The sequence below is a fragment of the Lipomyces arxii genome (genome assembly GCF_038497795.1).
Source record: "Lipomyces arxii strain Phaff 12-163 unplaced genomic scaffold V1512scaffold_25, whole genome shotgun sequence".
Lineage (NCBI taxonomy): Eukaryota > Fungi > Ascomycota > Lipomycetes > Lipomycetales > Lipomycetaceae > Lipomyces > Lipomyces arxii.
The window spans coordinates 58,594-83,472 of record NW_027117724.1 but is presented as its reverse complement, the minus strand read 5'-3'; the positions used below and the strand labels follow the sequence as shown (position 1 = coordinate 83,472).

The 24,879-nt window shown below is 43.9% G+C and overlaps 13 protein-coding genes across 13 annotated transcripts; 6 read left to right on the top strand and 7 right to left on the bottom strand.

Annotated features, from left to right (window-relative positions):
• Nucleotides 1-11: 11 nt before the first annotated feature.
• On the bottom strand, nt 12-354 carry V1512DRAFT_249743 (uncharacterized protein; the record flags this gene model as incomplete). The annotated part of the gene is made up of 2 exons (XM_066914632.1): nt 12-172; nt 261-354. 2 exons carry the CDS (start codon nt 352-354, stop codon nt 12-14), a joined length of 255 nt encoding a protein of 84 aa, XP_066769534.1.
• A 1,001-nt stretch (nt 355-1,355) lies between these two features.
• Nucleotides 1,356-2,304, top strand: V1512DRAFT_267489 (uncharacterized protein; the record flags this gene model as incomplete). The annotated part of the gene is made up of 1 exon (XM_066917289.1): nt 1,356-2,304. The coding sequence occupies one exon, from the start codon at nt 1,356-1,358 to the stop codon at nt 2,289-2,291; it is 936 nt and encodes a 311-aa protein (XP_066769533.1). The 3' UTR covers nt 2,292-2,304.
• Nucleotides 2,305-2,319: 15 nt separating this feature from the next.
• On the top strand, nt 2,320-3,668 carry V1512DRAFT_229968 (isoprenoid synthase domain-containing protein). Its single transcript, XM_066913932.1, has 5 exons — nt 2,320-2,556; nt 2,604-2,922; nt 2,973-3,135; nt 3,180-3,361; nt 3,407-3,668. Exons 1-5 carry the CDS (start codon nt 2,515-2,517, stop codon nt 3,604-3,606), a joined length of 906 nt encoding a protein of 301 aa, XP_066769532.1. The 5' UTR covers nt 2,320-2,514; the 3' UTR covers nt 3,607-3,668.
• Nucleotides 3,635-5,026, bottom strand: V1512DRAFT_293045 (P-loop containing nucleoside triphosphate hydrolase protein). Its single transcript, XM_066918321.1, has 3 exons — nt 4,932-5,026; nt 4,781-4,880; nt 3,635-4,735 (listed from the first exon to the last, which is right to left on the bottom strand). The coding sequence occupies exons 1-3, from the start codon at nt 4,968-4,970 to the stop codon at nt 3,681-3,683; spliced, it is 1,194 nt and encodes a 397-aa protein (XP_066769531.1). The 5' UTR covers nt 4,971-5,026; the 3' UTR covers nt 3,635-3,680.
• A 36-nt stretch (nt 5,027-5,062) lies between these two features.
• Nucleotides 5,063-6,637, top strand: V1512DRAFT_267484 (uncharacterized protein; the record flags this gene model as incomplete). The annotated part of the gene is made up of 3 exons (XM_066917288.1): nt 5,063-6,323; nt 6,369-6,452; nt 6,500-6,637. Coding segments are annotated over exons 1-3 (1,333 nt in total), but the record flags the coding sequence as incomplete, so codon positions are not given.
• A 60-nt stretch (nt 6,638-6,697) lies between these two features.
• On the top strand, nt 6,698-8,188 carry V1512DRAFT_267483 (uncharacterized protein). Its single transcript, XM_066917287.1, has one exon. The coding sequence runs from the start codon at nt 6,779-6,781 to the stop codon at nt 8,051-8,053; it is 1,275 nt and encodes a 424-aa protein (XP_066769529.1). The 5' UTR covers nt 6,698-6,778; the 3' UTR covers nt 8,054-8,188.
• A 1,414-nt stretch (nt 8,189-9,602) lies between these two features.
• V1512DRAFT_229956 (uncharacterized protein) lies at nt 9,603-11,616 on the top strand. Its single transcript, XM_066913931.1, has 3 exons — nt 9,603-10,714; nt 10,765-10,893; nt 10,938-11,616. Exons 1-3 carry the CDS (start codon nt 9,721-9,723, stop codon nt 11,282-11,284), a joined length of 1,470 nt encoding a protein of 489 aa, XP_066769528.1. The 5' UTR covers nt 9,603-9,720; the 3' UTR covers nt 11,285-11,616.
• Nucleotides 11,318-12,123, bottom strand: V1512DRAFT_272621 (uncharacterized protein; the record flags this gene model as incomplete). Its single annotated transcript, XM_066917694.1, has 3 exons — nt 11,318-11,636; nt 11,680-11,788; nt 11,835-12,123. 3 exons carry the CDS (start codon nt 12,121-12,123, stop codon nt 11,318-11,320), a joined length of 717 nt encoding a protein of 238 aa, XP_066769527.1.
• A 91-nt stretch (nt 12,124-12,214) lies between these two features.
• On the bottom strand, nt 12,215-15,145 carry V1512DRAFT_229950 (uncharacterized protein). The gene is made up of 2 exons (XM_066913930.1): nt 14,684-15,145; nt 12,215-14,635 (listed from the first exon to the last, which is right to left on the bottom strand). Exons 1-2 carry the CDS (start codon nt 14,998-15,000, stop codon nt 12,325-12,327), a joined length of 2,628 nt encoding a protein of 875 aa, XP_066769526.1. The 5' UTR covers nt 15,001-15,145; the 3' UTR covers nt 12,215-12,324.
• A 637-nt stretch (nt 15,146-15,782) lies between these two features.
• Nucleotides 15,783-16,580, bottom strand: V1512DRAFT_272620 (Sds3-like protein; the record flags this gene model as incomplete). The annotated part of the gene is made up of 1 exon (XM_066917693.1): nt 15,783-16,580. One exon carries the CDS (start codon nt 16,578-16,580, stop codon nt 15,783-15,785), a length of 798 nt encoding a protein of 265 aa, XP_066769525.1.
• A 315-nt stretch (nt 16,581-16,895) lies between these two features.
• On the bottom strand, nt 16,896-18,467 carry V1512DRAFT_267471 (uncharacterized protein). Its single transcript, XM_066917286.1, has 3 exons — nt 18,356-18,467; nt 17,466-18,295; nt 16,896-17,416 (listed from the first exon to the last, which is right to left on the bottom strand). The coding sequence occupies exons 2-3, from the start codon at nt 18,176-18,178 to the stop codon at nt 16,924-16,926; spliced, it is 1,206 nt and encodes a 401-aa protein (XP_066769524.1). The 5' UTR covers nt 18,179-18,295; nt 18,356-18,467; the 3' UTR covers nt 16,896-16,923.
• Nucleotides 18,468-18,650: 183 nt separating this feature from the next.
• Nucleotides 18,651-22,403, bottom strand: V1512DRAFT_267469 (DNA polymerase phi-domain-containing protein). Its single transcript, XM_066917285.1, has 4 exons — nt 22,074-22,403; nt 21,934-22,023; nt 18,840-21,884; nt 18,651-18,768 (listed from the first exon to the last, which is right to left on the bottom strand). Exons 1-3 carry the CDS (start codon nt 22,278-22,280, stop codon nt 19,032-19,034), a joined length of 3,150 nt encoding a protein of 1,049 aa, XP_066769523.1. The 5' UTR covers nt 22,281-22,403; the 3' UTR covers nt 18,651-18,768; nt 18,840-19,031.
• Nucleotides 22,404-22,439: 36 nt separating this feature from the next.
• V1512DRAFT_287990 (indole-3-glycerol phosphate synthase-domain-containing protein) lies at nt 22,440-24,198 on the top strand. Its single transcript, XM_066918128.1, has 3 exons — nt 22,440-22,612; nt 22,667-22,876; nt 22,929-24,198. The coding sequence occupies exons 1-3, from the start codon at nt 22,545-22,547 to the stop codon at nt 24,109-24,111; spliced, it is 1,461 nt and encodes a 486-aa protein (XP_066769522.1). The 5' UTR covers nt 22,440-22,544; the 3' UTR covers nt 24,112-24,198.
• Nucleotides 24,199-24,879: the final 681 nt, after the last annotated feature.

Here is a 24,879-nt window from a genome sequence, read left to right as displayed (position 1 = left end):
AAAAACCATTGTCATACGGCTGGCGTGAGCCCAAATCCGTCCTCAGGTACAGGCAAAAGTCTGTCTTTGCGCGCACCGTCGACACCGACGTTAGCGACCGTGTTCCTATCATCCGATATTCGTGACGGTGTATGAGAAACACCGCAAGATGAAGAGTGCTGAGCACCGAGATCTGCGGTTAGAATGTAGTTGGTATTTTGTTCACCATGCGACTTAGTGTCACTTGATTTAGTACATGAAAACAAAACTGACAATCATACCCGGGGTCGAGTACGAAAAGTTGCACGACCTGCCCCATTGAGACACGCCGACGGTGATCAGTACTAGACGTGCGAACCTGAGCAGGTTTGGCATTTTGCATTTCATGAAGAGGTACCGACACACGACACCTGAGTTAATCGGAAAACACCACTTGAAGTTCTTGCAAACGAGAAATGATTTGGTCTCGATCAAATACGCCTAAGTTATTGGGTTCTGCAGTGACATGAATGTTTTTTCTGCCAAATTTTGCGTTCTCGATAATATGTTCGCAACTACTATCAAAGAGATTTAGTTTATCCGTCTCAGATCTTTGTGCACTATTTAAAACGTCAATAAGTTTCATCTTTTATAGTGAAGATTGCTGTGCTACAAAGCTACAAGGAGCAAAGATTGAAACTTATAAGATGATCAAATATGATAAGAGCAAAAAGATAATTGCAATCACTACGACAAAAAGGTATTGGTCGTGTCAGTTTCACCAGGTTCGAATACTGAAGGCGGCAAGCCCGAATCGTTTAACCATGAGCGCGGATGTATTGCTTTGATTGAAACATGCTTGACACAAGTATGAGGAGTGAAAAGAATAGCATATTGAGTTAAAGTTTGACTAAATTTCCCACGTAATTGAGAAATACCGTTAAATGCGAGGGTTTGAATGCCCAGAAATGCATAAGTTTCTGGTTAAAGTCGAGCACAGTTTTTTTTCACTATTAAATGAATGATAATCCGAGTATTGAGAAATAAACAGCTGATGAGTATCATCATGGTGTGTTGAGCGAAATGATGAACTGGCCGCTGACTTCGACAAATGTGCCGTTGAAAAGTGCAGTATTGAAACTGAAATAAAGTAACATTGGAATTAGTGAAATTCGTCTGGCATTTGAATATCTTAGCTGTAGGTGACAAATTAGTTCGCTAGACCATTCGTTTGATGACTACGTAGTCCCTGGCTCTTAACCTTGTCATTCGGATCCTGGAAAGATTCGGCGTAGTAACCCTATGTAACCCCTAACGTATCTGATTAAACTTCACCTAACCCTCGACGGAGTCCTCCATAGGCAACATGTGAAATTCAGATTTATGCAAAAACCACCATGCAAACGGCATTGGCGGCACAGAGGTCCGTGTTAGTCAATAAGCTGATCTGGACTTCTGTTGTGCATGTACGAACGTTTGCAACAAAGAATCCAGATGACAAGACACCAAAGAAGGTGTCTGACGAGAAACGGAGTAAGATTGCATACAACTTACGTAGGATAGTTAAAAGTGATATCAACGTGTCCAGTAAAGTGCAAGGGTTGCTTGCTATGTTATTTAAGCAACATGATACAGCCGAAGATACGCTTTCTAGAAAGACACAGTTTTTAAGGCCAAGGGAAGTTAGTAATGCAATTGATGAGAATCAAATGTTTGACCCGATTCCGACTATTATGCATGATTTGGAAGCAGCGGATGGTGACGGACGACCGCGTAGGCTATTTCAAACAGAAGAATTCAAGCCAAGTCGGAATTTGTTTTTCATGATTGACATTCCTAGCATGATCAAGTCTGATTTCGTACGTTTGCAGACAAAAGGAAGAGTGGATTTTGAGTATTATACTAAACGAAATGACAATCTGGTACGCAAGTCGGGATATTACTTGCAGTTTAGTTCTACAGAGTCAGCATTAGAATACCGCGAATCAATTGCTGGTTCGTACATTTTTGGCAGTCCAGCGGGTCAATATATTAGATACGCGTCGGATGAGGAAGTTGACAAGCAAATCAAGTCCTATAGTGAACACGGAATTTCTTCCAATCAGACTGCGGTCATGATATATAGCATACCTCGAGCGGCTAAAATTGCTCAAATACGTGAGAAAATAGGATACACTCACGGAGAAGACTTACAGGTGTTTACAAGTGCTCAAGGGCAGAAGAGATGTCTGATAAAGACACGTTCACGAGACGAAGCACTCAAACTCAAACTTGCACTTCACGGTAAACCATGGACGGATCGAGTACCAATGTTTACAGACCTTATACCATAGTAATAAATTATACAACAATAAGTTATATAACAATTTCAACAACAACAACAACAACAACAACAATAACATCAATATATGCATTGTTCGTTCGTAGCCGCACAAATAGGGGTGTCACGTGCAAATGATGGACGTACTATTACTATTGCACTGTAGTACTCTTCACTAGAAAAAACTATATAAGCCGCCTTTTTAATGTGTCGTCGTGAGTCCGTCGATATCAAAAATGGCAAAAGATATTCAGAATTGGTCTGAACAGAACGAATCAGTAAGTTTGAACTCTCCCGCACTGCTCACTGCTAACAGATCATCCAGCTGGTCCTCGGCCCATATACCTATCTAGAATCGCACCCCGGTAAAGATATTAGAAGGGTCTGTGTGGATGCGTTTAACTACTGGCTTGAAGTGCCTGAGCCCTCTCTTGAGATTATCAGCCGGACAATCGCGATGCTGCACACGGCGTCTCTCTTGGTTGACGATGTGGAGGACTCGGCCACACTTCGTCGCGGATTCCCAGTCGCTCACAGCATTTACGGAGTTGCGCAAACTATAAACTCTTCAAATTATGTTTATTTTCTTGCGCTACAAGAGCTTAGCAAGTTGGACAACCCTGAAGTCTATAAAATCTACACCGGTAAGTTGATCTGATGCGATCGGTGGAAATGCACGTGCTAACTGATTTAGACGAACTCATTAGCCTCCATCGAGGCCAAGGCCTTGATTTGTACTGGAGAGACTCTTTTGTGTGTCCGACTGAGGAAGAATACATTGAGATGGTCAAAAATAAGACCGGCGGTTTGTTCCGGTTGGCCGTGAAGCTGATGCAAGCTGAATCAAAGATTTCACGGTAAGAATATTGCTTATCTTATTGAAGTCAAATCTAACGATTAGTGACTTTGTGCCATTGTCAAATCTGATTGGAATACTGTACCAAATCAGAGACGACTACATGAACTTGCAATCAGATCAGTACTCAAAGAACAAAGGATTCTGTGAAGATTTAACTGAAGGAAAATTCTCATTTCCAATCATCCACAGTATTAAACATGATTGCAATAACCAACAGATTCTCAGTGCGTATATTTCATTTATGAAAGAATGATTACTAACAGAGCCAGACATTTTAAAGCAACACTCAAATGACGACACTATAAAGCAATACGCAGTCAATCATATGCGTGATGTGACCCATAGTTTTGACTACGCGAGATCAGTTATTGCAGAGTACGAGCGCAAGATCAGAAAAGAAATTGAAAGACTGGACTTGCCACCAAATCCTCTCATTAACGGCATCTTGAAGAACATGTTCGTAAATTGATTGTACGTTTGAGAAGGTCGGTCATGGCGTTAGGGAAAGTAATAAATTGTTATTGAATTCAATTGTACAATCGTCTACTTAAACAGCTTTCTAAGTGAAATTTGGCCCTCGTCGTTCCGTGACAGAACCTTGGCGACCGCAAGCTCGAAATCTTCTTGCGTGACGTGAATTCGTCGTTCTCGTAAAGCATACATACCAGCCTCGGTACACACACCTTTTACTTCAGCACCCGAGCAGCCGTTCATTTTGTCTGCAATCTTACGCAGGTTGATTCCTCGAGTCAAATTCATTGAGCGCGAGTGAATTCGCAAGATATCCGTACGAGCCTCAAGTGTTGGAGGAGGGAACTCGATCTTACGATCAATTCGACCCGGACGCAACAGCGCTGGGTCGAGAATATCAAGTCTGTTTGTAGCCATGATGACCTTGATGTTCTTTGTAGGCTCAAATCCGTCAAGCTGATTCAGCAATTCAAGCATAGTTCGTTGGACTTCTGAGTCACCGCCAGAACTACCTTCGACACGACTAGATCCAATCGAATCGATCTCATCCATGAAAATAATACTGGGCGCATGCTCACGGGCCATGATGAACAACTCACGAACCATCCGACTGCCTTCACCAATATACTTCTGCACCAATTCCGAACCACTGACTCGAATAAACTTACACTCTGTATGATGAGCAACCGCACGAGCAAGTAAAGTCTTTCCTGTTCCAGGGGGGCCGTACAATAGCACACCCTTCGGCTGGGCAATTCCCAGTGATTCAAACAGTTCAGGATGCTTGACTGGCAATTCAATGACTTCTTTAATTTCCTTGATCTGTTTATCAAGACCACCGACCATTTCGTAAGTTGAATCAGGCACTTTCTCGACCATCATAAGCGACACGAGCGGATCGACCTTGTTAGGCAAGATCTGGTGCAACTGGTACGAATCCGATCTTAAACACACACGTAACGAAGGCGTGATCTTCTTGATGTCAATATCTGGTGAAAGATCAACCACATATTTGCCCTCAGGTTGGACTTTAACGAGTACTTTGGTCTTGCCCATTACTTTGACAACCTCACCAACATAAGATCCTGGCTCCTGAAGGAGTTGCAGTTCCTCTCGAAGTAAACGGACTTCAAATTAGTAAATCTAACGTTAATCCCACAAATCAGTAATACCTTTTGCATTCAACGCATTTCTCTGAGCTTCGAGACGGCGCAAGTTCTGAGTTTTCTCATTGATTTGAAGCTCAGTTTCTTCGATCTTCTGCGTGTAGTACTAAATATAATCAGTCATTATTCACCAAATCAACATCAATAATTTACTAACCGGCTTAATTCCACTTTCTCTTGAGATTGAAACAATCATTTTGAAATGTGTTGATTGTTTTTGTGGTTTTACTAGAATGGGATAAGTTAAAGAGTGGCGCGTAGAAGTGATAGTGCCGAGAGGCTCGTTGAACTGAGTTTATCGCTATCGCCAACGTACTTCGACCATGAACCGAACAGCAACAACACCCGTAAACTAATAAGCACAGTAATATGAACGAAAATGAGCTCAACTGAATTTGAACTCGAACGGTTTAGGTCTGAATGGCAAAAAGAAGTTTGGCAGCGGAAAAAAGACAAGAAACAAGAAGATGTGCCAGTATCAGGTCCATTAACGGATGGGAGTTCAAAGTCTACGGTCATTGTGGACTTGGCAGAGACTCGAATACAGAAAGAACAGGATCTGGTTGAAGATGAAGCTGAACTTACGACCGCGACCGAAGAATTGGTTCAAACAGTGGCCCAAATGGATTTGAATGCCGAATTGGAGCTACGTGATGCAGATTTGGTGCCAATGACTGCGGAAGAGGCCGCTGCCGCTATAAGAGAGGACCCGGCGACTAGGGCACAGCGGGCACTGCGTATTTACGAACTTGCTGTCGAGAAGGAGAAAATAGGAAGCTTGTCGGACGCATTGCATTTTTATCGTCAGGCATTCAGACTGGACGACGGAGTAGACAAGTCATACCGGAACAAACATTTCCCGGAGTCTTCATACCGGCCGCTACCAAAACCATCTACAAAAGCATCAACATCGACATTGCCGACTGACAAGACCTCAACATTGCTTTCTGATTACTCATCTACAGCACTTGAACCTGAAGACGAAGAGCTGCCGTCTCCACTGTTAGTGATGCCGAATGAAATTGTGAATTTGATATTACGGTCACTCGCATTAATGGACTTGTCGTCATTTACAAGGACAACATATGTCTGTAAAAAATTAGCATTTTTGGGATATTCCGACTCGAAGTTATGGCAGCAGTTATGTATGCACACATATCCGAAGATGGTTTATGAGGATCCAGTCGACGAGAACGAGGCAGTCCGTCTCTGGAGCGATAACTGGCGCCTTATGTTTCTCGAACGGCCGCGGATCATGTTTAACGGCATTTACATCAGCTCATGTAACTATCAGCGTTACGGTCGAGCAGATTCATGGAACGTGCCAATTCACATTGTGACTTACTATAGATATCTACGTTTCTACCCTGATGGGACAATCATCTCGATGCTCACGACCCGGGAACCAATTGAGATTGTACCGGAGTTCCATCGACATCTCATTCGACGCGACATGTTTAATGGTACTTGGCGTATGTCAATTGATGGCAGAGTACGGATAGAGTCCCAGGCACCGGTAGTTAAATATATATTTCTGCAAGAATTAGACGTACGATTCCTGTATGTGTACGGAACAAATTATCTAACAGTTTAGGTTAAATCCTCTGGCAGAGGGCGACATAATAGACTGAGTTGGGTCGGTTTTTGGAGTCTGAACCAGGCCACAGGAGACAGATTTGTAAGTTTGCCGTCATTTAAAATACGAGATAATATACTGATTTATAGGAATTTTCACTTACTCGCGATAAACCCTTTTACTTCTCCAGAGTCTTATCATATGATCATGAGCCCAAATCAAATTTGACTTAGACATGCTTACATAAAACAAAATAGATTACATAATATATTACTAATCATGGCTTATGCATTTATGGCTGTGCGAACCGATATGGCTGTGCAAGCATGTGAAGTGTGGTCGAAGCCCAAAAATTCAATTAAAACCACAAAAAAATTGCTGCTCAAAAATTACGTAGCCAAGAAATGCGTTAAGTGCTTGCAAACTAAATGGCTTTGACCCCGTCATCAACTTCAGTCCAACAATCTGCGTCCGCGGAAGCGCAACCTGCGTCGTCGTCGATCTTGCCAGAGCCAACGCTCAAGACCGAGCTCGACGACTGCTTGCTCGGTCCGCCGCCCATGCCGCCGTCAATGACGTACGGACAGGGTGAGATATTTGGGTTGTCGCATGAGTTTATAAGTAGTCCGCCTGAACCGCCGTTGAATTTGGACGATTTGCACACAAATGCGAACCCGTTGCTGGATGACCAGGAACGATCAGCATACTCGGATTTCCTCGACAGGGTTGCGCTCGATCCTGATTTCATGCTTGATCCAGCTCTGCCTGAATCTGTGCCTGCATACCCGTTCCCATTTCCTTCTTCGTCATCTGCTGTTCATACTATTCAAGATCCGCTATTCGGCCACAGTAAAATTCGAAGCAAGTCAGAAATCGCACACGTGGGATTGCTATCACCCTCATCAGACCCACTGAGCCAATTGAATGGACCTCCACTAACATTCGACGCAGTAAGATCTGGGCAAATAACAATTGAAGACCGGGCGACAATTCTTCGGGCCGCACATAGACAGCAAGGTCTTAACTTTGGTTCTGACCCACGATTCTCGCAATCAGGTTTCGAGTTGCATCCATCGCCGGAACGAATACGAGAAAAACAAAGACAACTGAGTGTACAGCTAGGCGTGGGTCAGCCTATGACTTCACAGGCGCTGCCGCCGACTGATAGTGAACATGTGGCAGCATCAGAAATTTTGCGTCAGATGAGCCAGATGAGCCAGAATGGAGCATCCTCAGGCTTGTCTTCAACTTCGACGCGCCCTCAATCTGTGTCAGCCAACATGCAACACGCACAGTCATCATCCTCACTGTCAGACTCAGCGTCACCACCGAACCGCAAAAGGTCATCACTTTCTCCTCTGCTGCCACCACTAGACACTGCAGCAGCGGAAGGAGGACCGACAGTCAAGCGACAGCGTCATCCGTCCGCAGTGTCAACCGTGACAGAAGCGTCTCCATCAGGCGACAACAAAGAACTTTTGACCGAAGCTCAACGGCGCAAAAATCATATCTCGTCCGAAAAGAAACGTCGGGATGCTATCAAGCAAGGGTTTGATGAACTCAGTAAGCTGGTACCGGTCTTGCACGCAGGCGGGTTTAGCAAAAGTACTGTACTTAATTACGTTGTTGAGTTTCTACGATCGCTCGAAGAGAAGAACGAGAAATTAAAAGCATTAGTGGATGAATTGGAAAAAGAAGATTAATCTGGTTATTGTTAATTTGTATGCATTAGGATTTGTATGGTCAATTGGAGTCAAGGGTTGTTTGTATAGGATTTGTAAGTAAGAAGGTCAAGATGGCCCGCGATCGAAAGTATATAAACTTATTACGCAAAAGTAGATTTGTAGAATATTGGGAGTCACTAGTAGACGCCATTTTGAACAGAATCCTTGTAAAGCGGAAGCTGATTGGAAACCCATTGGCGCCGCCTTTAAGCTTTTGCACATAAGTTTGCGCTCATTCTGATATTATTTTTTGCACGACATATGTGATTGTAACATGTACACGAGATATGTCAATTGATAATGTACAATAAAAGGCGTATAACGGTATATCCGGTGTGGGCCTGGCAGCGCAGTTTGTATGTCAAAAGAATTTCCAAACTGCCAGATTGGGTAGCGGCAATCACGTGCAACGGAGTCGGCGCGTATGTGTGTGTTCGTTGACAGAAGCACATTTTCCACGAAGAAGTCTTAAATAATATGTGTGACATTCCTGGCTACGACATCGTATTTCATAACCTGCGTTGACGTTTGATTGGCCTTATTGGCTGATACCACTTGTCAATATAATGGCGTCACAGTAGCAAAATACCATATATTCCTGCCTCCGCCAACAGTTCCTGTTTCATCCTTTACTCTGCAAGCTTACACTTTGCATTTTGCTTTATGCTTTTTTGTTTGCTTTCTTATCTTACCATTTCTCGCTTTGTCAGTTGACTCCTACAAACGACCAATCGTTGGCTTTTCCTTCCATACTTATGTTTAGTTGGACCCATTTCTTACTGTGTATTAAACAGTCCCTAACTTTTGGGGAACCCATGTGGCGAAGAATACCCAGCCATTCTCACTTACCATTCGAAGATCGGTCTTGACGGAGCACGAAACCAGACGGAGGGCCAAGTCCAGCAAGCACTATCTACCTGACCAGGCCAATCGCTGTTGGCGGCTGGGAGCGATGTCACTAATACAGGGGACGGAATGAAAGCCGTATTGTCTGCGGGTTGGTGCCTCGTACTGTCTCTGAAGGCCGATGGTCTGTTATGACAGAGAGTCGGTAGTGGTTGCTGGATCTTGGTCGAGGTTGTCTTACGCTGCAGACAGCTATGCACAAGCAATAGATGATTGACACTATCTGCACTTTGCTCATTTGTGCTGGTTCCTAACGATATCATAAGCATAATTATCTCTGTATGGTTGTATTAACGAGTGTACACTATTGCTGAGGCTAGACTTATTGATGGTCAACTGAGCATGTATTTTTCACCTATATATAGCCATATATAGCCATATTTGGCCTATTGCTTCTGGTTGATTATGTCTATATAAAGTACTACCTTGCTGCATAACATAATCGTCACATTTATATGATTGGAACTGACTGGCTGTTAGATCGTCTATATCGACCGGATCATGCTGGAATTTTTAAACTGTGCTTGCGATTGGTGTATCCTCATTTATAGTAATGAGGTAACATAATTTAAATAAAATAAATGAGTTCCAACATGGTGATAGTATTTTATACCCGGCAGATACTGTCTGTACCTGAATTCATTCATATCCAAAGTTGTCCGTCATACCATCATCGTGAGCCGCTCGAGAAAAGTTCCCCTGAAATATTTCTGGAGCTGCGATTTTTACTGTGCACAATAATGATGATTGAACCAACAAAACGTAGATTTTATCTGCAGACTGAAAATGACAGGAAAAAAAGCAAACATCATACTGAAAACGCGTGCGTGAAAGTGAAGCATTCGCTTGGTCTACAGCCATACGGAAACTTATACCTGGAACAGCCAGAAACCATTTCAAATAGTGCAAAGATGCGGTCAAGACTTCTCGGGTACTTCGCTGTTTTACCTGACGAAATGATTTCAATGTTGTGTCAAATGCTTGACGCGCCTGAACTACGGAATTTGGGGTACACGAGCAGGATATTTGCTATGTTTGCTACTCAAGACGATTTATGGAAACAGCTATTTGTGAACAAGGGTCTTGCGCCTACGAAGTGGTACGGTACATGGAGACGGACATATTACGGGTTAGATGAAGCAAACGAAGCAAAATTACGCTGTGACGGGTTCTATTCCGACGTCTTGTACCGGCCGTTTTTCTGTGCAGCAATGAATATGACCGAGTACATCCGCAATGCTGCGTCCTCGACACCGAAAATCCCGCGGCTGACCACATGCCCAAACTTGGAGGAGTTTAACGATCAATGGGCCACAAGACCATTTATTTTAGAATCTCACCCTTGGCCAAGTTGGACAATTACTGATCTCGAAAGGGAATACGGCAAGACCGAGTTCATCCAAGAATGCGTGCGTTGGAAGCTCGACGTGTATGGTGAGTACATGCGGCAGAATTCAGACGAAAGTCCGTTATATCTTTTTGACCGCGAAATTGGCAACAAGACTTCACTTGCAAAGTACTCAATCCCAAACATTTTCGAGACGGACTGTTTTAAATTGCTTGACAGAATCAGACCGGACTACAGATGGCTCATCATCGGGCCGGAACGCAGCGGAAGTACGTTTCATAAAGATCCAAACTCGACTTCGGCTTGGAACGCAGTTATAGAAGGCGAAAAATATTGGATCATGTTTCCGCCAAATACCCTCCCTCCTGGAGTATACACGTCTGAGGGTGCGTACTCTTATCCGTACAAAAAGGCACACTCATACTAACTTAAACAGACGAAAGTGAAGTAACAAGCCCACTATCAATTGCAGAGTGGATTTTAGGGTTTCACAAAGAAGCAATGAACGTCCCGGGCTACATCGACGGGTTCTGCAAAGCAGGCGAAGTGGTCTACGTCCCGTCAGGTACGTATCGATCTGAGGTAGAGCATACTAGCGCTTACAAACAGGATGGTGGCATTTAGTTGTGAACTTGAGCTCAACAGCAGCACTCACACAGAACTTCGTGCCGTTCCCGCACGCACTAAACGTGCTCAAATTCTTCCACAACAAGAAAGATCAAATCTCCGGTTTTAGAACGACGAACCATTCTGACGAGGACGAGAACGAGAAACCAGACATCGACGTGTTTGACGAGTTTTTGCAACGTATCAACACCGCGACTGACGTACCTTCTTCCATGAAAGCCAGAATCAACGACTGGGTCGCTGGTCTGGATCGAGCTTCGAAATGGACAAGGTTGACTGACGACAAAGCCACCGGATTTTCGTTCGGTTTTGACGTTGATAGTGAATGATTACATTAAGTGACTACATATGGACACCAAAAATCAGTTTGCGCCAAAAGCGTAAATACCGCCTTTGTTCGCAACATCGACCGAGATCTTACTCTCTTCAACAACTTCTCCGTCAACCTCGAGATGCGCATCAATGTGGTCACCTGGAACAACAGAGCCAACACCTTTTGGTGTGCCGGTTAAAACAACGTCACCGGGTTGTAAAGTCATGACGCTTGAGATTGCGGTCAAAAGCTCGGGAATTTTCCACATCATCAGGTTTGTCGAGTCGTGCTGCATAGTTTTGCCGTTTACAGAGAGAAATAAAGTCACGTTTGAAGGATCGGGAACTTTCTCTTTGGGAATAAAGTATCTAATATATTAGTTTAGTGCAAACGTCATTGTAAAATACGTACGAGATGGGCAAGAAAGTATCGAAACCTTTTGCGGTTGTCCATGGCAGACCTTTCTTCTTAATCTCATCCTGAACATTTCTTCCAGTCATGTCAATTCCAACAGCGTATCCTACCCTCAGTCAGTCAAATTCCATCCGGCGAATCTCTCTACTCACCACTCAGGCAGTCGACCACTTCCTTTAACGCAACGACCGGGTCTTTGCCCTTTGACTCAAAATCCTTCACCGTTTTCCCCATAACTAATGCCAACTCGACCTCAAAATGGCAGTTCACACCAGTTGGCGCCAGGATTGGGCCGGCGCCTGGTACAAGCATTGAACTCGGTGGCTTCAAAAAAAAAAATGGCGCCGTCGGACGCGCATTGTTTAACTCGAGAATATGGTCGACGTAATTACGGCCAATACACACCACCTTCCGGCACTGCTCTGCAAATAAAGTACTCATTCTTTTGGCTGACATGGACTATGAATGTGAGTTGAACAATGGGCAATCAAATGCCTCCCCGGGTCGCTATCGGCCATAAAAACTCAATTCACCAATTGCCTAAACCTTATCTGACCTATTACTAAACTATACATCTTATGCTCAAACTTCAAAAAAACTAAAACAGAATTCGTTCATTCATGCATTTTCCACTCTCAAATTTCACTCAAAACTATCAACTTTTGATCGCAACAGATCTAACCGTCGCTGCGTTAAAACAATTGCCTCCTCGAGCTCCCGTCGACTGAGCCAATTACTAGGCTTGTTGTCCTCACCAGCCTTCGCTGGAGTATACTTTGTCCTATCATCGAGCCACTCCCACAGCTTGCGTTCTTCAAAGTCCCATAAGGCGCTCCAACGAGCAGATGATTCATCTTTTCCAACCCTAAAGAACAACCAGGCGGCCGAAAAAAGTATCATTACAACAAACCCAATCATGATATACGTAACATAAGTCGCATCCGACGAAGCTCCAAACGGTAGCATACCCCATAGCTGGACCAGTACGCCTTTTGGTTCCTGTGCTGTATTTTCTGCTGCATTTTGTGTTGCGTCTTTGCCTGCGTTATTGCGGCGCCGTTTCTTACCCCGCTTCCCCTTCTTGGGCGTCTTGGGCTGAAACTCCTGCTCTAACGATGCAACTAGAGAGTTCGCAGACTGCAACTGTCCCTCGTTTGCACCCTTCTCAATCGGTCCCTTGATCCAACTTTTGCCACTCCACTCAACACCGCAAGTAATTAGCATTCGGGTCTGGTTGTTCTCCGCCCACGTCAGACAGTACTTGGTCTTTGTCACAAACACGTTCCCGCTCGGCACGTCCGGCGTCGCGGTCGTTACTACAACTGTCACGTAGCTGTCAAAATTCCAGTGTTCAAGCGTTTCAGTCGCGAGGCATTTAGTCTGTTTTGGCCCAATCGGCGCATTCAGCGGCTTAATGTAGTTAAAAGATCTCGTCTTGTTTCCACCCGATTCATCTGACGGCTCAAACGCGGTAGGCTTTGAAAGTTCGAGAAGCTTGAGCTCGTTGGTCATGAAATTCATCACCCACGTCGGGTCGTCGTCCCATAACAGCTTACATATCCGTCCTATCGGTACGGGAAATGTTCGGTCGCACACCACTTTTTCATAATGGTCTGCACAGGAACACTGTGTCGGTGCATGCGATGTTGGTCCAACGTCCACGTTTGCCGATGAGTCCGAAGTCGCCGCCACATTAGGATCAGCAGGTAACGTCTTTTCATCATCATCACCAGCATCCGCATCCGCGCTTTCATCGTCACTGTCGTCAGCAATGACATCGTCAGAATCGCTGTCACTCCCGCTTCCACTTCTCGAAGAGTCCGACGATCCTATATGTTCTTCGTTATGCCAGATCTGTTGCATAAGCTCATATGTACTGTCGCGAGATATGAAACTCGCAAATGTGCTTCTGGAATGCAGTGTCTGGACCACAATCGCATTCGGAAACAGCACAACAGTGTTCTTTTTTTCTATTGCCATGACTTCATCAAACGAAATGACTAGGTTAGTGACCCACCCAAAAATATTTGAATTAAAACAAATGTGCTGCTCAGAAATGTAAAGCCGTCCTTGCAGCAAAATCTCTCTGCTGAGCGCACATCCATAGTCTTCAATCAAATGATCCTCTTCAGGTACGGACCTAAACAGAGCATGAAATTCACGGTTACGTTTTCGGGACGCAACCGCGAACCCGCTTGGTTTTGGAAACGCTTGAAGTTGCGGACTAATTGGAGACGCTGCTGGCTGGCTGACCGACGAGTTTCTAGGGCGTCCCGACACCGATCGCCGTCTTGATGAAGATCGAACAAGGCTCCCGTTGTATTCTGACGGCGGCACAATCCCAAGTTCTGGCACCAAGTGTATCGGTGTCTCTGCGGATGGAAGTTCGGTTGCATCCGGCGACTCATCTTCCAGTATCGCGTGTTCAGTTAGCCTTGTGGCTGTAGATGCGTTGTTGCTTTCAAGTATGCTTGAAAGTATCAACTCTCCCTTTCCGATCGGAGCGACCGATTTTTTAGCAGGTATATCAAATTCTGGTGAATGTGACAGAATAGGTTCAGTCTCTGCCCGGGGTCGGTTAGGATGGAACGCGTTGTCGGACAACGTGGCACTCAGTTTTGACGAAGTGTCTTCTTTGTTAACAGCAGACGAAGTTAAGCTTGTGAATGTGCTTGCAGCATTTTGAGCTGCGGAGAGCATGCTAGAAAAGAAGGCGCCTCCACCCGAATTAGAGAGCGACGATGAACTTGATGTTTTTGCAGGACCGTTTGAGGTTTCTGGTTGCGTATTTGAATGTTGATCTATTTGCAAAGTGCCGTACTTCTTGCGATATCCTAATATGGCTGTATCAGAAGTTGGTGAACTTGGAATTGGTGCTGACTGTGAATTTGCAAGATCAGGTCGCTCTTCATGAGTAGTTGATTCCTTTAATGACTCAGAGTAATCAGAGTCGCTGAAGATGTCAGTACAGAGTTATTTTCAAAAAAACAGTTTCCAATACCTGGCATTCCAACTATCGCCGTCTGATCTGTTGCTGTCAATACTATCACGCCTTGAATCAAGATAATATTGGCTTTCACTTTGCTGAGAAGAACCATCATCAATTGTACTAGCCGTGGACGATTCACGCTCCTTTTTATGTTTTTCGTGCCTTAGCCTTCTTTTCTCTCGCAGTTTATCGATCTTCCCTCTCACTGATGATGGACTACGCTTCACCCTTGTAGCCACAGCAGCCGGAGGTGAAAGTGCGCTTGATCGCAAGAGAGTGGTTGCCGAAGACGATGTCGAAGCCGACGCCGACCGAGGCAAATCTGCCATTTAATATTATTCAAACTCTTTAAATGAACTGGAGGAATTCTGTGCGAATGTGAGAGCGAAAAGAGAATTGTGTGTAGGTCGTACTGGAAATCAATAATATGCTGCTCTTTCACGCTGCTGCGATGACGCATGCGGCTCGGCTGGCTGTCCGCACAACGTTCGAGATTTGTACGAAGAACAATAGAATTTACACATTTGGATGTCTGCTGCTTTTTTATAGATAATAAGCCGTATAAGTCTTGTATAAGAAAATTCTGAGTGTTTGATTGAAACTTAAGGCAAAATTCTTTCGACTCCACTGTATCATTGACACAATCTTACAGGTCTTTCCATCAATAGAAGTAAACACCACTTCGCTGCTCACGATAGAATAAATCTCATGATTTACTTCATTTTTTTAGTTTAAACGAGATTGTGCAGTGCTTATAGCATACATCTTTGTAGAACTGTTGAATTTACAAAATCACTGGACCTTGAAGATTCCAACTTTGCGTCCTTGCGTAGGGTGAACACGGACATCATTGAGACCGATGCTCGTATCATACTACTGTCAACAAACTTACTGACAAAAAGCTCCAATTTCACAGCCTGAAAGCTGCGACTATGTATATTTGCATTGTATATTAAACCACGGTGTGGGTTGCTCGAGCTATCTAACGTCTGAAAAGAGGTAAGAGCGCCAAAGTCGGACAGATTCGCACAGTGCATGACCAGATTTTTCGTATTGAAAATGATGATTTTGGTATTTGATACGTGCAGTACAATACAGATTGAATTTACTATCATTTCTTCTTCCTCCTTCGCTTCAAGAGAGCGAGATCTTCGTTTGCTTCATCCGACTTCAATCCTTGTAAACCACCAAAAGATTTCTCACGATGACGACCCGTACTGGCCGAAGTTGTAGCTGCAGTCGCAGTAACCGCGTCATCTCGGTGATGTCCAAAAGGTAGTGCATCGCGATGACTCCAAAATGCAGCAATCTCGTCCCCGTCCTTGCCACCTCGTTTCCTTTTTTTCGGTTCGCTTTCTGCGGCAGTTGATGCGGACACAAGCTCTCCTCTACGGCGTAAATTCTTTCGTCTTTCCCCCACGCTGCCCATCATGCCGGCACCACCGCTTGCCGATGGTGATCCCGGCGTTTGATAGCCAGGAACAGACAGTAGCACAAAATGGTCGTTGGCAATATCAAGCAACTCCTTATCTTCACGAATCTTTCGTCTCTGGCTTTCTAGTCTAGCCAAAAGTCGTTCCCTGACAGTCTTTGCCAAATTAGCGTATTCATCTTCCGCAGCAGTAACGTCTCTATCAAACTCTTTTTCTGCTCTTGACAACAAAAACTGTTCATTTAGGTAAAGCGTCACAAGCTCGGCATCTCGCTCCTCCTCTAAATCGGCCACTTTCTCCAAGTAAGTAGCATCGGTCCCATTGTGTAGTCCGGCGAGAGTGTTTTGCAAGTCTGCAAGCATATCGGCATACATTACGGTTTTTTGACTGCTGAACACATCCGCTAAATGCGCATAGCGGTCAGTGAGATTATGCCGTCGTTTGTCTCTCTTTGACGAAGCTCCCGCATGAGACATCACACCTACATTGTGTGCAAGCATAAGCGGTGGCGACGGAGTCGAATTCGGCGAAAGTGGATCCATAAAGCTCTTTCTATCAAGCTTAATTGTCACTCTTTAAATCAAGCCTAAGGTTTTATTCTTAAATATGATTGAAAAAAAATGAAACCGAGCCTAAAGCTACCTCGTTGATCGGCTCCATATTCAGCAAAAGATCTGTGAGCCGCAGTAGACCCTTACCCATGAATCGATATATCCTGTAAGAACAGTTTCCCAAATTTTTGGGTACGGACAGATTGGCAACAAATAAATTACGTCAAAGGTTGCGGAGAGTAGGTATCTTAACTATCTATTGTCTCGTTTACAGATAAAACACCTTGTGCAGCCCGAACATTCTTTCGTTCAGACAGATTTCGTTTGCATTCTGTTTCTTAAGTCGAACTCTATCAAGAGCAAGCATTCTCCTTGTTAATTCCTCCAAAGTGATATCTGGAAATGCATCTATGATCCTCCTCGACGGTCGTATTGACTTACGCGTTGGAAAAGGGTCTGTCCGCAGTGGGTGCAATTGTGTCAGTAAAACCCAGTGCGCTTTACTCCATTTTGAGTTTAGATTAGGACTCACTGAATCAACCAATGCAAGTTTCTGTGTGTCAATTGCTCCAGTGCTTGTCAGCTCTGGAAGGTCTGTCGTTGTAAGTGCTGCTGTAGAACATGATGATGCGGGAGTAGTCGGAGTCTGATGCTGCGGTGATTGATATTCTGTCGACTCCGATAGCTTCGCAATAAAATATTCTTCTGTTGAGCCTTTTTTTGGTAAGCGCTCCTGGCGAAATCTAGATTTTTTCCCCAACCTAAAACCAATCAGACCATCTCACTATCAATGGTTTTAAATACACATACTCCGTTTTGGCTATTCTTCCTCCTCTCGCGAAATTGTACCTCGTATGTTTATGCGGTTCTGGTTTGCCTTTGGCTGGTATTTTCGCCAAATCTGCTTTCATGGTGATAGGTAATTCGTGCCATTCTCTATACCTTTTTGCATTAATCTTATCTCTATGGGTCCGATGTGCTTGCTCCATGTAGTTACCACTTTCAGAATCAATAAGATTTGGACTTGGAAGATTATGCTTATTCAAGCTTTCAGCCAGAAGATTTTTTCCCGGAAAACGCGGTGCTGATTGAAACGGCGCTTTATCATGTCGAAAGCTACTACTGATTTTTGGAGTATTGCCGGCGTGAGCGGTATGCGCGATTGATGCCACTGGCGATAGACACTGAGTTTCGTGTTTTAAACTAGGACTATTGAGCCCAGTTCCACACTTGGATACTGTAACATTGACATTCCAGCTATCAGTAGAGAAATCTTGGATCGTTTCATGACCATCGCGAAGCTGGAAATTATCCGTAGATGAAATGATTCTTGACTGAACACCAATCGGGCTTTCAGCAGAACCTTTTTGAGCTTTACTCGTGTTTTCATTCGAATTAAAATGGCTAAATATTCGCTGCTTTGCCATTTTGAGTGGAGAAACGACAGGTAATATCTCCAAAGGATCGGGAGAGGACGAAACATTTCTCCGGCTCCGCTGTAAAGATCTCGGAGTATTCGGCATGTCTGGTGTTCGAGTCTTGTATTCAAGAGCTAAGACAGAATTGATGCGAAGATTCTCGCAATGTTTACATTAACCAACCGTTTGTTTGGTTATTTCTTGTTTGGGAACCCTATTCCACTAAGCTGGTTACTCTCCATCTTGGCGAAAATTTAGCTTCCCAGCTCATGCTGTACCTACCATAACAGCCCTAACAATTCATGCGAGAAAGTATTTTTGTATTAAAAGTTATGAATGTTTTAATTGAAAGCAAATGTGAGAGATCATGAACGTGGAAATGCTTTCAATCACAAAATCATGTCTGACCATCAAATCTTCAAGTCACGAGCCACAACAGCACTTCAACATCTCAAGCTTGAAACCCTGAAATCCTGTCTAACTCCAAAACTCTATTAGGTTCATGAGCGTGTTGGTGTAAACACTCAGCCTACAAACATATCGCATGGAAGTGATTTAATGCTTCTTGTGTTTGTATGTTTTGAAAGTACAATTACAATAGGGGAAATAATGTCATGTACGTTGTCAAGTAATCATCATTATTCTAGCGCACGTGGACGCAAGTACTCCACGTCTCTCATCCTTTGAGAGCGAGTCTACCGGTGTATTAGCCTATTCTAATCCCTTTATACTGAATTTAAAGCGCGTAATACACGCAATAACCCACAAAATCTGTGTGCAAACAGGCAGGTTAGGTGAAACCATGAGTGCCCTTGCAACATCATTATAGACATCTGTCATCTATCTTGCAGCTAACTTCCACACCTTGCCTGGCCCGAAAACCTGTCATAGATATTCACATTCTAATGCATGATGCAGTATAATAAATTGTATGAAACAGGAATCATAAAGTTAACAATTAGCTGGTCCTGTTCTTCCGTAATTCATCCACCCATCGAATGTAGTCTGTAAAAACCGTACCTGAAATCGGTATCTTGCTATCTGCCGCCCATCTTTTCATTAGATCACTGTAAGCACCAGTCAGTCGTATGATTACTTCAGCCCTCTTCTCCTGGCTGGCCGATTTGACTAGCAGCTTTCCAAGGTACATCGCGGCTGTGTTGCTCAAGTTTGTGTACGTCACACTGTTGGTGTGCGTCATATCTTCCAAAATCGTATCAATCACAGTAAACAACTTCTCAGGATCTCGCACGTTAAATATACAATGTGAAATTTCAGATTTGAATAACCCAGAAACACGGCCTGGCAACGCCGGGCTCGATGTAGATTTAAGCATTCGCAGCAGCGGCAGGATCATCGTAAGCATCAACTCGCCTTGCTGTTCAGTCACAGTGCATCGGCGAGTTCGGATAGTAGGTGAAAAACTGCGCAAAAACGCGCTCAACATGTCGATTGCCCGCAGCTTTGTAAACACAATAGTCTCCCGGGCCTGTTTCTCAAGTTTCTTCCGGGTGGCAATCGTCTGCTTGTTTTGTGTGCCAGACACGCGATCTTTAAATAGCGAAGAAATATGACTATCAAGCGCAAGCATTTGTTCGTCCGTCATGTCGTCATCCTCCTCTTCTGCATCTTCAGGTCCATATACACCGCCAATGTTCACTTGCAAAACCTCACTCAATGCTTGCTCAAAATCCTTTCCATCCTCTCCACCGTCTTCTTCAGCTTCAGAATCTTCATCATCGCTATCTTCACTTTCTTCTTCTTCTTCTTCTTCGTCTTCCTCATTGTCATCATCTTGTTCGCCAACCCCGTCTTCATCTTCTTGCAACTCAATTATTTCTTCATCATCGTCACCGTCTTCGTGAACATCAAACAGTTCATTCTGCCCTGCCAAACTTTCCTTTGTGCTGAGCACATCATAGAATAACTGCAGCGCTTCTTCGTCTATCAGATCTGCAAACCATTTCATCAAGTTCTCACACAGATCTTTCAGCACTAACGACTTTTTGGTTGAGAACGTAAGAATCATCTCAATGAGCACCGGACCCACTTTACCTTCAATGACATCTTCACCAGTGCTTACATCGTCACCAGCATTGATTTTGCGCTTCTTGCTTTTTTTCTCGGCCGCCCTCTCCTGCTTGCGCTTCTTGTGTTCCGCCTTCCAACTCGCGGCAAACTCGTTCAACATTGTGTTTGAAAACCTCACCACATCGTCAAGTTCAGTTCCAGTCGCCGAGCCAGTGTAGGCAAATAGTGCAATAGTCGACAAAAAGAGTTCAATCAGATTCAATTTTGGGCTGTCCTGGTGCTCCTTCTTGAGTTCTTGAACCTTCTTCGTAATTTTGAAGACTTTTCGAATCACAATCTTATTAGTGCGCGCCGCAAACACGTATTTATCGTCTTGTGCTTCCAACTCGAGCATGGCATTTAGCATGAAGAACGCCCAACTTACTGCAATACCGTCGCGGTCATTGACAGTTGCTTGCATCCCGTTGCCAGATAATGTGCCGACAAGTAATTCAAACTGCATCCGGGCATAATTAGTTTCGCGCACTGAGATACTGATGTCAGTAGAGTAATCTGCCTCTGTACTGATTGTCCTGAAACACACAATCCACAGTAAGAACTTTAAAGCCGAACTCCGCCACGTGGTGTGTTCAAAATTGCGGCTTTTAGTTCGCTTTATCAGTTGAAACAACACATTTAAAATGGTATTTCGCATGTCGGAGATCGCACGCTCTGTTTCGTTTACAATCTGCCCTCGCGGATGTAAAAACAACTCTTGCAGCATGATAACCATGGAATCAATAATCATTTCATCTTCAACAAGCGAGACTTTTTCGCATATCGCCTCGTGGATTGACGACAACGTTGAGCTTTTATCAAGATCAGAAAAACGACTTAGCAACAGTCTCCAAACATCGACAATGTTTTCAGGTTTCGTATCACACCGCGCTAGAAACGCAGAACATATACGTTTAAAGGCTATGCTCCGTAATCTGTCTTGGCTATCGCCCGACCTGCTTGCCATGTCGGCAAGTATTAGCGTTGTAAACAATTGTGGCACGTAGCTGATATCAACCTTCCTCACAAAGACAGCAATAATGTTGTACCCTGTAATCTCGCGGTCTGATGTTTCGTATCTATTGGCAGCTCCAAAATATTTAGTTTCAAACATCTTCCAAAGCTTTTCGAACGGCATTGTATCTCTATTGGGAAGGCGCGAGGGCTCTGCTGCCGGTCGCGAATACATCTGCGCGATCGAGTCCCAAATATAATGTCTTCGTTTCCGCCACAAGTTTGGCTGGTTATAACTCCATTCCGCCTCATCTGTACCGTCTAGGTCTTCGATGCTCGGACATCGAATATTTGTCGCTAAATCTCTAATAGCATTCCCAAGTAACACAGAATGCTGTTTTGAAAGAGGGTTTGCATCGTCCCATATGATGTCTTTCGTTCGCGCTCCACTAGTCATATACTTGTGAAAATCAGACCGTGATCTAATTGCAAGGTAAACTGTAATACCCTCTAAATATAGATCTAGCTTGGAATCGTCCGACACTCGGCGTAAAGTGTAGAACTGTAAATGCCCGTCCAAGACTCGGTAAGGCAATGTCATAAGGGCATTAGACAGTATTCCGTACGCTAATTCACGAGCAAATGCGGCAAGCTGACCAACCTTAAAGACCACATCCAACAGATGGTTGGTGTCGGTCGACGAGAATTTTGGATCGCTTATTAATGACTTGTTTGTCAAGACAGAATGAACAGCAAGCAATATCCTAAATGCTGGTACATCAATATCGTCCTGTGTACACGTTAGTATAATCACTATCAGCTCCAATCATACTCAGTACAGGTTTAGGAGGCTGCATGTTCTCAGTTTCGGGATCAAGCATTTTACAAAACTGCTTAATCGACAGGATATCACGCATTTCATACAGTACCTAGAAAAACATTAGATCCAGCATCCATACAGCACACCAATCAAACTCACATCTCCCAGCAGTTTTGAGCTTACAAGTCGGACGGTACGCGTAGATGAGCCTACGCCATTTAATAACCTTGCAAGTGCGTCGTTCCAGGTCACTCGATTGTTTTCTTTCTTCAAATAGTCTAGTATTTTAAATGAGTTAGTTTCATACAAACTAGAATTTTGATCCAAAGCCTTAAAAAGCTTGGTCAATGTTTTATTTTCTTCCATATTGTACAGTTTGTGTGGACAAGCAAAATCATCATCCCAATCAAAAAAAGTGCAGTTTAATCCCCTGATTTTAGGCCGGTTAAGTATATTGGGTTAGGGCCGATTAGTTCTTACCCTGTTGATCGAACAGATCGCAAATTTCAGTTTTTAGTGACTCTTTCTAGTTGTGCACTTTGAAGGTACTCGCCTGCAATTGCTTGTTAGCGGACTGTCTAACTGTCGGTTAGTCCCTAGATTGTGCTATTTTATTAATATTTTTTTGCAATGGCAACTCTAGACGCGAATAAGCTGGGGAAAGTTGTCATGATTGACAATTATGACTCCTTCACATGGTACAGATTTATGTTGAAAAACATGTGAGGAGGTTAAGACTGACTAATCTATAGGAATGTATATCAGTTATTGTCGCAAGAAGGTGCAGATGTAGCCGTATACAGAAACGATGAGCTCACTATCGAACAACTCATTGCCTTAAGTCCAAGTCGACTAGTCATTTCACCGGGACCTGGACATCCATTATATGATGCCGGTATATCTATGGAAGCAATCACATATTTTGCTGGAAAGATACCGATTTTGGGTGTGTGTATGGGAGAGTAAGTGCAGATTTATTTCAGATTCAAGGTCAAAACTGACAACATCTATCAGGCAATGCATATTTGCTGTGTTTGGAGGCACAGTCTCATCTGCAGGAGAAATCGTGCATGGCAAAACTTCAACAATCAAGCATGATGGAAAAGGAATTTTTAAGGATATTCCGCAGGAAGTTGCTGTGACTCGATACCATTCTCTTGCTGGCACATACGACACACTACCGGACAACCTTGAAATCACTGCCCGTACAGACAATGGCATCATTATGGCCGTGCGTCACAAGAAGTATACAGTTGAAGGTGTGCAGTTTCATCCAGAAAGTATTTTGACTGAGTCTGGCAATCTTATGATCCACAATTTTTTGAACACCACTGGAGGTACTTGGGCTGACGATGTTCCATCAATCGCTCCACCAAAAGTAGCACCGAAGGAGAGTATTCTTGACCGGATATACGCGAAGCGAAGAATTGATGTTGCTGCACAAAAGAAACTGCCTGCATATACTCCGGAGAATCTGCAGCAACTTTACGACCTTGGAGTTGCGCCTTCTCAGATTGACTTTGCAGCCCGGCTCAAGCAGACGGATACTGCGTTGTTGGCGGAAATTAAACGCGCTTCACCATCCAAAGGAGACATTGATGTGAGTGCCAACGCTGCTGCACAGGCAAAGTTGTATGCTTTTGCCGGCGCGTCGGCAATCTCGGTTCTGACTGAACCTCACTGGTTTAAGGGCACGATTGACGACATGAGGTACGCACGGATGGCAATTAATGGCGTTTCGAACCGACCAGCAATTTTACGGAAAGAGTTTGTATATGATGAGTATCAGATTCTGGAAGCGCGAGTCAACGGCGCCGATTCAGTACTGTTAATTGTAAAGATGATGGACGATGAACTGCTTAAGCGGTTATACATGTACTCGAAATCGCTTGGTATGGAGCCTCTAGTTGAAGTTAACTCAGCGGAAGAAATGAAGCGTGCTCTTGCGATTGGGTCTAAAGTTATTGGTGTGAACAATCGAGATCTGCACTCATTCAACGTTGATTTGGGAACTACGTCGTCGCTAGCGTCGATGGTGCCGGAAGACACTGTGCTGTGCGCATTGAGTGGAATTACGTCCCGTGCCGATGTGGAGAAATATCTCTCTGAAGGTGTGCATGGATTTTTGGTAGGCGAAGCACTCATGCGAGCAAAGGACACCACCGATTTTGTGCACGAACTGATTGGCAAAAATTGAATGTGGGGCATTGTCAATAACATTGTACGGTTCTCGCATTATAGGCTACATTTTGTAGAATAATATACAATTCATATTAACTATTAAACATTATATACATGTCAAAACCAAACGACATTCCGTGATTATCGTAGACTGACAATAATTAAATCAAACTCAAACTATTGAATTTGACAAATTGGAAAAAAGGTAAAAAAACGCCTTACACCTGTAAAACCAAAAGAAACGAAACAAATAACAAAACGCCTTAAAACGATGTAGTGGAGGAAGTTGCAGACCGAACTGAGTCCATTGACGACCTCAAAGATGGTAAACGTTCAGTGACCATCCCACCTGGAGCGTCCAAATAAGCGTACTCTCCAGATCTCCGTTCTCTAAACGAGCTCGCATCACCAAGCTCGTACTCAAAATGAAACTCCTGTTCAGCTTCAGACGCATCTTCGTCGTCGATCAAGTCGACACGATGATGTCGCTGAAGATATTTGTTATCCTTTGCCTTAAAATGAAGATCATCTTCTGAAGGAAGATATTTGGCAATAGGATTTAGAGGATCAACTTGTGAATGTCGTCTGAACAATCTCAAGAAACCTTGCTTTTTTTCGATTTTAGGAGACATCCATGAAAATGGATGCTGTTGAACGTATTGATCTTGAATATCCTTAACCATGATGTTAGGGGACAGTGTGTTGTTAACTGAGTATGGCTAGAAAATTCAATTGACGATCGGGGACGCGACGTTTAAGTATTGCTCGGTCGCCGGCAAGAAAA

What these genes read in the sequence shown, in the direction of transcription:
- V1512DRAFT_229968 (XM_066913932.1), top strand. Translation starts at nt 2,515, where the DNA reads ATGGCAAAAGATATTCAGAATTGGTCTGAACAGAACGAATCA. An exon ending in GGTCTGAACAGAACGAATCA is followed by an intron (nt 2,557 to 2,603) that starts GTAAGTTTGAAC and finishes CAGATCATCCAG; the next exon opens with CTGGTCCTCGGCCCATATAC. An exon ending in AGTCTATAAAATCTACACCG is followed by an intron (nt 2,923 to 2,972) that starts GTAAGTTGATCT and finishes TAACTGATTTAG; the next exon opens with ACGAACTCATTAGCCTCCAT.
- V1512DRAFT_293045 (XM_066918321.1), bottom strand. Translation starts at nt 4,970, where the DNA reads ATGATTGTTTCAATCTCAAGAGAAAGTGGAATTAAGCCG. An exon ending in GAGAAAGTGGAATTAAGCCG is followed by an intron (nt 4,881 to 4,931) that starts GTTAGTAAATTA and finishes GATTATATTTAG; the next exon opens with TACTACACGCAGAAGATCGA. An exon ending in AAATGCGTTGAATGCAAAAG is followed by an intron (nt 4,736 to 4,780) that starts GTATTACTGATT and finishes ACTAATTTGAAG; the next exon opens with TCCGTTTACTTCGAGAGGAA.
- V1512DRAFT_267483 (XM_066917287.1), top strand. Translation starts at nt 6,779, where the DNA reads ATGGCTTTGACCCCGTCATCAACTTCAGTCCAACAATCTGCGTCCGCG.
- V1512DRAFT_229956 (XM_066913931.1), top strand. Translation starts at nt 9,721, where the DNA reads ATGATGATTGAACCAACAAAACGTAGATTTTATCTGCAGACTGAAAAT. An exon ending in TGGAGTATACACGTCTGAGG is followed by an intron (nt 10,715 to 10,764) that starts GTGCGTACTCTT and finishes TAACTTAAACAG; the next exon opens with ACGAAAGTGAAGTAACAAGC. An exon ending in AGTGGTCTACGTCCCGTCAG is followed by an intron (nt 10,894 to 10,937) that starts GTACGTATCGAT and finishes GCTTACAAACAG; the next exon opens with GATGGTGGCATTTAGTTGTG.
- V1512DRAFT_229950 (XM_066913930.1), bottom strand. Translation starts at nt 15,000, where the DNA reads ATGGCAGATTTGCCTCGGTCGGCGTCGGCTTCGACATCGTCTTCGGCA. An exon ending in GGCGATAGTTGGAATGCCAG is followed by an intron (nt 14,636 to 14,683) that starts GTATTGGAAACT and finishes TGACATCTTCAG; the next exon opens with CGACTCTGATTACTCTGAGT.
- V1512DRAFT_267471 (XM_066917286.1), bottom strand. Translation starts at nt 18,178, where the DNA reads ATGCCGAATACTCCGAGATCTTTACAGCGGAGCCGGAGAAATGTTTCG. An exon ending in GGAAGAATAGCCAAAACGGA is followed by an intron (nt 17,417 to 17,465) that starts GTATGTGTATTT and finishes GATTGGTTTTAG; the next exon opens with GTTGGGGAAAAAATCTAGAT.
- V1512DRAFT_267469 (XM_066917285.1), bottom strand. Translation starts at nt 22,280, where the DNA reads ATGGAAGAAAATAAAACATTGACCAAGCTTTTTAAGGCTTTGGATCAA. An exon ending in GCTCAAAACTGCTGGGAGAT is followed by an intron (nt 22,024 to 22,073) that starts GTGAGTTTGATT and finishes ATGTTTTTCTAG; the next exon opens with GTACTGTATGAAATGCGTGA. An exon ending in ACATGCAGCCTCCTAAACCT is followed by an intron (nt 21,885 to 21,933) that starts GTACTGAGTATG and finishes ACGTGTACACAG; the next exon opens with GACGATATTGATGTACCAGC.
- V1512DRAFT_287990 (XM_066918128.1), top strand. Translation starts at nt 22,545, where the DNA reads ATGGCAACTCTAGACGCGAATAAGCTGGGGAAAGTTGTCATGATTGAC. An exon ending in AATTATGACTCCTTCACATG is followed by an intron (nt 22,613 to 22,666) that starts GTACAGATTTAT and finishes ACTAATCTATAG; the next exon opens with GAATGTATATCAGTTATTGT. An exon ending in TTGGGTGTGTGTATGGGAGA is followed by an intron (nt 22,877 to 22,928) that starts GTAAGTGCAGAT and finishes AACATCTATCAG; the next exon opens with GCAATGCATATTTGCTGTGT.